General features: G+C 38.9%; 1 protein-coding gene across 1 annotated transcript in view; it reads right to left on the bottom strand.

Annotated features, from left to right (window-relative positions):
* Window positions 1-3,387: 3,387 nt before the first annotated feature.
* The window catches only part of KCNK2 (potassium two pore domain channel subfamily K member 2), a gene marked incomplete at its 5' end in the record, with an annotated part of 74,578 nt that continues 67,924 nt past the window's right edge, over window positions 3,388-10,041 (bottom strand). The window contains one exon of the mRNA XM_074899585.1: window positions 3,388-4,058. Coding sequence (XP_074755686.1) covers window positions 3,741-4,058 — 318 coding nt within the window. The remainder of the gene's footprint in view (window positions 4,059-10,041) is intronic.

Raw genomic sequence — 10,041 nt, 5'->3', positions numbered from 1 at the left:
TCAATGCTGCCTAAATACTAGCAAAAGGAGGACAGGCAGTCTGAAGCTACAAAATGTGGAGGGGATGCCAAAGTAAGCTTTTGCTCTGGTACTCAAGCAAGAATGGGGCACGGAACAAATTGTCTACAACTTGTTCTCCCCGACTCTCATGCAGGGCTATCCAAAAACTGAGGCTTTGAACAACATAAACACTTTAACAGATGTAGTACACCAGAGAATGCAAAAAAAGGCAAGATTATCATAGGCAACAGTAAACAGTACAGATTATTTCTAGCTACTTCTCTAACAGATTTCAGATTTGTTTTATTCATGTAATATTTCCTCTAACACTGAGAAATAAATTTTGTTAGGTGGCACACATGCCTTTACAGATTCTTACATGCTATAACTTGTGCCTCATCCAAAATGTTTTGCCAGTGTCTTTTTTTATGGTATTTGACTGGCAGTACAAAAGAAAACAACCTTCTACAGAACTGAAATACCATTATCACCAACTTGCTCAAGTAGCAAGTATCCTAATGGTCTGGAAATGTCCCCATGTATGTGTGAAAGAAAGGAGGTTACAAATGGATTTTCATTCAGTCCTAATTCATGCTTTTGTAGCTCCATGTTTGGAAGGGAAAGTGAGCTATGCAAAATTTCCAGAGGAAATAAAGGTTTTTAATACAAAAGTCTGCTCTTACAGGAACGAAAAGAGAAATCTTTATAGAGTTCATCAAATTTTATAAGTTCGCCATCCTTAGCACTTGCAATCTATCACTGTATGTGGAGGGGAAGAAAAAGATTTTCCAATAACATTAATAGTATTAGACACATTTGGATCATGGTAATTCTACCTACTTGTACCATCTGGACTGTTGCATCCTTTCTTCTTCAGTCAAACTCACAAATAAAGCATTTTATTTGTTAATGCTGTGTTCCAAACAGGCAAATCAAATTTGACAAGGTACGATAATTTAGATCCGTTGCAAAAATGAAAAAAAAACCAATATCTTTATATATAAAATTAACAGGGGTTCTTTTCCCAGAGATCATATATAAAGTCAAGGTAAGTAAATGCTGAATGGATTTAATATCCTTACTAATATCTCAAACAGTATCACAGGATCTCAAAACAACATACTCTTTCAGCAGGTCCTGAGATGCCCAAAAGCTTCTTTAAAATTAAAGAAACCACATAGACACTTCTACAGGTTGGTAAATGGAAACAAACTGGTTAGAATGATCCAAGGGTTTAACATAAGATATCACATCTTTGAATGTCAATGACAAACATTAAACATTACCAGTCCCTTTCTAAAAATCAGATCCTAAAGGCACTAGATACATCCCATGCAAATCAGACTGGAACGATGTACGAAGACAATCCTCTTTACTTACCACCACACCGCTGCAGGCTATCGTTCCCTTGGCCAAGACCTAATTAAAAAGACCATTATAAAATATTCAGTGCAAAAATGACTGCTCTTGAGTGAAAGGCTACTACCCTTAGAGCTGCTTGTTCACACACTTCTGCAGAAGGTTACCAGCAGCCGCAGGAGAACTGGCAGGCCAGTAGGTCAGAGCTCCCCGCACCTCCCTCAGTGCGAAGACGGAGCAATTGCCATCAGCTCAGTAGCACATGACAGAAGAAACTGCACCCTGCAAGTTTTTGAAACAAAATAGCAAGAAACACAACTCAAGGTACAGCAACCAAAAAGCATTATTTTTAATAGAAAGAAAAAAAATAGTTCTTTCTGTGCTGGGCAAGTCAAGCCTTTATTGCTAAACCAGCTTAAATTAAAGCAGGTGGCAAACTGCTATACTCTGTAACAAATGAAAGCACAAAAATCAGTTTCACAAATTATTTCTTAGCATTCCAGTTGTAGCAAGCAGGAGATTCAGAAAAGCTTATTTTAATTAAAAACTTTATTTTTCATTACAATTCACAGTTTATACATGGCAAGATGAACCCTTGCCATGTGGACATTCAGAACACTGTGCTGGGGAGACAAGGGTCTTTTGTATAAGAGCATTGCTTGGTGCTGTCATGGAACTTCCTTAGATTTAAAAGCATACTCTCTGTAAATGTTAATTGACTGGTATTTACACTGAATTGACTGAATTTACATATTAACTTATATTTATTAGAAAACAAGCTAAGCATCCAAAAACATTAACATTCATATCTTGCATGTTATCTAATGGTCAGAGATGCTGTAAGATTTGCCACTTGAATCATGCCCAATCAGCAAAGTCCCATTCTTTAATTTACACAGAGCCTAAATTATTCTTTAAGGCCTGTTCTATTCATTTTATGTACAGCCAGGTTACAATAGACTAACATAAGAAAAGAATGCAAAATTATCCATTCCATCCTGCATTTCTTCTGAATCTCATGTACACCTATAAGCAAAACAGAAGATACAAAATTAATGTGTTTTCTTAAAACCAATAGAGAAAACCCATAGTCTGGTTTAGATCTGCTGCTCATCAGCCTATCCTGTCTGAACAATCATCGGTATTCAGATTGTGCTATTTATCAGCTCTTCTTCATGCCTGCACTTATATTCCGAGCCATCTCTATTTGAAATGTAGAAAGTCACAGTGATACCAGTTTCAATTGCATTCCCACGTTAGTCACAGCTCCGGCACAGGCAGCCACGGTACAGTGTGACATTCAGGAAAGCACTCCAGCAGGATTCCTGGGTAAAATATCATATGGCGTCTGGTGTGACTTGACTTAAAGAGGAAGTTAAGAATCCTTTTCATAGAGCAAATATCCGGCAGAAGGTTTATGCTTATTTTTAAAAAATCGCTGTATTTTTCTGCATTGTTTTCTGGATGCGGTTATTAGAATACAGCAATTAAAGCCTCTCCTGCCTCTCCTCAAAACAGTAATTTTTATTTGCTCTTGTCATCTACTAAATAATTTAGCGATAGATAAGCTGCAGATTTTTTGGTACATCTGACGCAGAGAAAAACAACTGCTGAACACTGCTTGAAAAAAAGACCCGAAAAGGGCCTGCAAATTCTACAAGTCAGTGTGAACAAGTATCAGCTGGACCTGAGTAAAACAAAATGCTTCTGGGGGACATGTTTGCAACTTTTGAAACTGCAGTGCCTTTAAATTTAGAGCTAAGAACATTGTTTGATGATTGTTGAGTTTTGGCATTCATTCATGCTGGTTGGTATCTTCACGACAGACACCTTTAAAACACCTTCAAATGAAATACACTTCTCATGCAGAAAAAAAAAAAAAAAAAATCAAACAAACAAAAACCGTACAGGAACTGTAGAGGTTCTGGTTCTTCAAAAGATAAGGCACTGACAAAAATTTCTTAGGTAAAAGGCTGCATAAGAATTTCTTGCCATTTACAAATGTGTTGTAGTCCAGAAATGGTCCATTCCTAGGCTCAGTAAGGTAGACCCTGAAATTTTAAGGACTGATCCCTCAAAGCTACATTGTTACCATAGACAAGTGTGATTCATTCTTGAGGCCATATGGCACATTAGGAGAAGTGAAAAACAGTCTGGGCAGATAAAGGCAGAAGACATTGCTTGTTCCAGCATCTTTCGGTAACAGAAGTGCCATTCTTTGTGTCTGAAGAGATGCGATGGTAACTCTGGACTGTAGTTTCTGTGGAACTCATGCACACATATAAAATGCTATTAGCATTGATCATTGACAGGGTGGAGAAAAAAGGTGTATGGCTAGTCTAAGCCAAGAGCTTCTCAAGGACTGGGATCCAAAGTCATGGCTACTTAATGTTTTCAATAACGGCTATCTCTTCTGCTGCACAGTGCGGTGTCAAACCATTCATGTAAATGCTGTCTGTCTTTGTTAGAGCTGGCAAGATGTCCTTCTCACTGGTTAGATGGTTGACTGACAAGGTTCTCTTGCAGGGAGTCAGGTCTTGGTTGTGGTTGACGGCAAGTTCTGCAGAGAGCTTCCTTTTGATAGAGGTAGCCCGCTGGAACTTGTCATAGATCTCCACACTCAGGCGCCTTCGAGTTTCTTTGAACTCTGCAGTGACGTTGGCTGTCCACTCTGCAGCATGGGCTCTGAATTCCCCTACCTGCAGAAAAAAAAATGAGGAAAAAAAAAGAATGCATTACTGAGCTGAGGACTTTAGGCACTGTTTAGGCTCAAGAGCCCAGTGAGAGAGCAATGTGGCTTTGGGCTGGCAAAGAGATGCTGCTGCTGCTGCCAGCACAGATTTCTCAAGCTGCAGACTCACTCTTTTATTGATAGCAACTAAACAAGATGAAATGTCGCACTAGTAGAGTTAACAACAATACCAAAAACACAATAAAAATCTCTTCTATTAAAATGTTTTTTTTCTTTCATTATAGGCACTCAGCAATACAGGGGAGCTGCAGAGCCCCAACAGCTGCACAGTACCCAGCTGGTCAGGGGATGCTGAAATCCCAGCAATCCAGGCTGTGTTATGTATTGTTGTTAGGGTGCAGGGTTATTATGAGCACTTTTACTGTCTCTGGAAAGATCCCTAGGAGACTTGGCAAAGATTTTTCTAAATTTAGACAGAAAAGCTTTTTAAAAGGAAAACGTCAGCTGCTTGTATCCACTCTTTTCTGTCCTTGCTCAAATGTCGCACCAATAGAGCAACAGGTTCAGTCCTGTCAGCAACATGCCTGCTTGCCACCCTGACTCCGCTGAAATGACATACTGAAAAGCAGCATGAAGACAATTGCTGAGTGGGACTCCGGGAGCCGTTACCAATCCCGCCCAGAGGAATCAGCCTGCCAGTCACTGCATGTGGCTGCTGTACAATTACCATACAGCTGGAAGGGGGTATTTCCCTGCTATGCACAGATCTCCAGGCAGATTGGCTGCCAGGTGCTACTTTGTACCGTTGCTACCATTTCACCAGTGTATGTAATCCCTGCTGCCCACTCAGTTCCTGTGCTCTAACTCTGTATGTCCTTATACTGACTGCCTTTATGGCAAGGCTGATCTACTTTCACTAGAAACCACCATAATTTTTACTCCTGAAGACTTCTGTCCACTATTTCAGTGTTTCAGTACTAGGAAAACTGGAGCATCCCATGAGCTCTAAGCTCTGAGGGTAGGGCCAAGGAGGGAGAGGAAGGCAGCTGCTGGCACAGAATCCCAAATTATCCTTGTTCTTCCTTAGATATGGCATGAAGTAGACTGAGCAACTCACCCAGATAACAGTCTGAAGTGAAATATGATAATTGATAAGCTATTTATATTTTTTCTCTTGTATTTCAACATTAAATAAATGATATAGGTAATTAAAGCAGGTCCCTTTTGAGGAGATTATCTCATTCTAACTGCAAAGGAGATTGTTTCTCTTTAAATCTCTGCTTTGTAGGCAGTTTAATAGTTGGAAGGTACAGCACAGGGAAGATAGACTGCTGACAAATGTAACTCCAAAGCAAAGCATTTCAGAAGAATTAACCCACTTACAAAAATTATTCTAATTGGTACTGCTCAGTCCAGAATTTTAATCATTGGCAAGCAAGCTCAGACTTGGTGAGCAGAAACAAATTTTTTAAAAAATTAACACAGAGAAATATGGGGGGTAAGCCATCAGAAAAAAGTGGCCACAGGCTTAGTCATGCTTTGCAGTGCAGTGGAAAACAGCAATATAATGAAAGTAAAAAATAATAAGCTCACCGAGGAGTGACAGGGTTTCAGGAAAACTTTCCCCCTCCAGAAACAAAACGAAAAGATCTCTTTACCCAGGGGTCATTTTATTACATTTGTCTCAGCTTCAGTGAATTACACGGATGACTAATGTGGACCCATTATGTATATTTTCGAAAGCAATGATTATTATCTGTAATACGCAGAGGACTCACCCAGCTGAATGATTATTAGTATTGAAATTGTGCAATTAGGATCAGACACACTGCACTTCAGATCTGAAAATAATGAAATCTGTAATACTGAAACATTTCAGCTGCTACAATATTTTTATTTGTAGTAAACAAGTAATTAAAATATGATAAGCTGTATCAGTGCACACTCTGGGGCAGCTTTGTCCTTCTCCAAAGCTTTGCTAAAGGCAGACTGCTCAGGTTCTGGAGCATGCTTCTGTCCAGGGGAGCAAAGAGCCTGTATACAGGTTCCGATTTTACCCTACACGTTTGTAGCCCTCACCAGCTGTGTGAGCATTTGCCAGACCAGTTATTTTGCTGGTCCTGATAACATCAAGGGATGTTACCAGACTGGTAGCTTTAAATTGTGTCTTGGCAACATACTGGAAGCTACAAGCATCTTGAATTGTCTCCCAATATGTTTTTTAACCTTCCTTTTACTAGTGGTTTCAGTTCCCAGTTCTCTCATGTTTTCCCAGCAAGAAAAAAAAGCTGACCATGGTTGTGATGAAAGCAAGTCTATGTAACCTCTAGGACAGGCTCAGAATTCCCTCACCAGCCCACCTCACTGCATGCTGGTGATGGACCTGTCTTGCACAGGGCAAGCTGCTATATTTTAACTCTTTGTGCATGTAAGTTATTCAGGAGAATTTTTAAATTGTAGTTGTTAGGATATCAGATGACTAAACTCTAATTGGATTTATTTTGAAATGCAAGTTTATGCAGCCAGCTGAATAACATCATTAAATATTCCTTTGGAGATGGGGTCATGTTCTAGTTTAGGTAATGTGGAACATGAACATGATGGACTCAGTTCTATATACCCATAGACCAGAGTATGATGCTTCTTGGTACAACTTCAGATTTACATTAAAATCATAGAAAAAAAATTGCAGTGCTATTGCTAAGCAGAACTGAAATGCATTAGTAGTAAAACAGAGGTAATCAGCACAGCATGAGAAACTAGAAGTTCAGTGTTGTGTGAACTGTGTGTGCCCCAAATTGCTGCTTTCAGCCCCTAGCTTTTCTGTGAACTGAAATGCACTCCAAAAAATGTTATCTCTTCAGAATAAAACCCTTAATTCCATAACACTTAAGGACTCAAGCACAAAAGGTTATAGGAAAAGAAATGTGCAGTTTTTAACTACCCATGTACATAAGCAACTCATTCTTATAATCTGATCTCTCCTTTATCCATAGGGACATTTCTGTATATGTTCAGGTTCTTTCTGTCCTTAGGGTACGACATTTATCATACTTCATTACAGCTCCTCTTCATCTGGGGTCTGACAGTCACAAAATGTCTTCTGCAAAGTGACTGAAATGCCAGTTCCCTATGCTGCTCAAAAAAAAAAAAAAAAAAAAAAAATCTTAACATACCTATCTACTGTAACAAGTGTTTACTTTTCTCCAATTCTCTTGCCTCATTACAGCACACAGCTCTGTAGACTCCATAGCTGTCATAGTTGGGGGCAATGTGACACAAGGATGAGGCCTCTTAGTCACAGAAATTATTGACAACTAAGTACTTTACATAAGGCTTAATGACACAAAATATTTCAAAAGTAATAGGAAAAACATGTCACAGTGATAGCACCTGACTCAGCCATACAATAAGCAGCACTAATCTGGTGATGCTTCTCATTCCTAACCTTTGGGGAATAAAAATGCCACCAGTAATGAGGACACAGTCTCTAGCCCAGCTCCAAGACTGACTTCCTCCACATCAAAACCCAAACTAGACTGCAAGGTGTTAGACGTATTTCACAAGGAGTATCAACTCTAACATTGTACTTTGAACGTCAACAGCTAGTAACTTTATCAGGTATTTATGAAGCAATACTGTACTGCCTTATAAGTCCAGGGAAGACAGGTCTCAATGGCAAATTCTCAAGAAATATGGTAATGGTAACACGACTAAATATTCCACTCAGCACACTTCACCACAGAAAAAATATATACCTTTCTATCAAATAAACAGCACTGATTCAATTCCTTACACAGCACAGGCTGCCTGGCCTCCAGCTACCACTGCAGATGGGCCTGGATATCGCATACATTCTGCATCACATCTGACAGCCCCATGGGGATGTCTCAAATACCACAGGTCATGTCTAGTGGCATCCCTAAATGTCTATGTTAAGGTCCCTCTCTCTACCTGTGGTGGAAATGTCACATTTACTCTGTTAGGATATAATGACGAATAGGCTCTGAACAATTTTGAAGTGTGTCTACTCATTCCTGTTAAATCCACTTTAGATTTGGGGGGGGGGGGGGGGGGAATTGTCTCTTTGGTTTTAGCTATACATCAAAAAAACAATGCAAAATATACATCAAAAAAATAATGTTCCCAGGCTGTGCACATACATTATCACCAGTGTCATTTAGTGACAGACATACTGAATTTGACAGAACTAGGAAAAAAACATGGACATCAAGCAACCATTTCTTCAACTATTCCTGCCAAAACCCAAACCCAAAACTCATCTAAATTAATAATGACCTAAAACTGGCTCTCAGCCAATATCGCTGGTGAGACCAAAACTCTCTATTCATTTTCACCTCCACCATGTTTTAGCTTTCTCACTGTTTAGCTGAGCTTCATGCTTGGATAGAGGCCAACAGCGTAACCCAGAATGGAAATATGTCCAAGGGGATGCTACTGTTAAAAGAAAAGAAAAAATTAAGATACTGAAGCACCTGCTTCATTCTTCAGTACCTTCACTCTAATTTCTTATACTTGACAGAATTTTGCAGATCTTTCTGAACCCTCCGCTCACAACAGATATCCAAGTAATTATACAAACAAAACCGCCCACCGTTCAGGAAGACCACTCATCCTATTAAGTGTGGTCTGGACAGCACAACCCATATAGCCATAACCTTTACATGAGTAATCTGTACTTTGAATTAAGCCACATCTGTGGTCTAACAGAAAAAAAACACAAGCCTAATTAAGGATGTCCTTAAATAGACCAAAATGAATACACACTTGTCTAACTTTGCCTTAGATTTGCTCCTGTCTCTCGGGGAGATTCTCGAAAAAACCCAGCTTTACAGTATAACCAGTTAATCTATTTCTACTTACAAAGTGGGAAAATACCCTGCTTGGGTAGAACTCAGATATATGACATGAAAGTTATAATATACTTGGAGGAGCTAAACCACCAAGTACAAATTAAGAAAAAAATTAGCATTATATATGCTCTGCAAGAAAATTAAAAGATATATTTCTAAATAATGTGTGTAGCTTTTTCTTTCATAGCTGTACTTTATGTTGTTTCCCTTTGGTATACAGGGCTCACACATTTTAGGATAGCTGTGTTACTGCAAGACAAAAAAAAAAAAAAGTGACTTTCCTTACAGATATTCTTAACACTCTACATGCTCCCCAGTACATAATTTCTAACATTTATCCCTAATGCATTCTCCAAAGTTTTGTAGCTTCATTTTTCCTCTCCAATGTACTTTTTCTGTTACTTAAAAATAACACATCCAATTAACCTCTCCATGATATGCTACTCAGAGACAAAACTAGAAAGAGCATGTACATGTCACATTATCCATGCAGCAGGGTAGAGTACATAACATTTTGTCTTAGCTTTCAAGAAACTCATCCAGTGTTCGCAAAAATTGCTCTCAAAGTCACAGTTAAAAATCAAAATTGAAAAAAAAAAAAAAAAAAAAAGTAGGTACATAGAGGGTTGATGGGTTTAACAATGCAGCTGTTGGGTGGGTTGAGTCCTGCGTGGGTGGGAGGTTTGTCTATCTGCCATCTCACTTTTCTGCAGTTTTGGGCAAGCATTTGCCACCTCTTCCCACCTGAGCTACTCTTGCCCACAAATTTATGTTCAACTACATCCATTTTCTATAGGCTAGAGAAGACTGGAGTGCAGAAGAGAAAAAGACAAGTTTCACAGACATTTTTATTGAAGCCTGTGCATTTCCTGTATGTTAAGGGAATTTCATTTATAGTCTAACTAAATAAATTCCCATCCCAATTATCCGGCTTTCAGTATTTCTGTAGTTACCACATTATTAGTAAGTACTCAAACGCCATTGTGCTGTAATCTGTGGACAGGTATTTACAGAAGACTGTGCTCTACTTGTCTTTAAAGGTAATAGAAAACAGTAACAAAATGCAACATAAAAATACCACAGGCACTAATGAGATACCTATGCTGAACTCTCCCG

Source organism: Athene noctua, chromosome 1 (genome assembly GCF_965140245.1).
Source record: "Athene noctua chromosome 1, bAthNoc1.hap1.1, whole genome shotgun sequence".
NCBI lineage: Eukaryota > Metazoa > Chordata > Aves > Strigiformes > Strigidae > Athene > Athene noctua.
The sequence above is the reverse complement of the archived record's forward strand: the minus strand, read 5'-3'. Positions and strand labels throughout refer to the sequence as shown.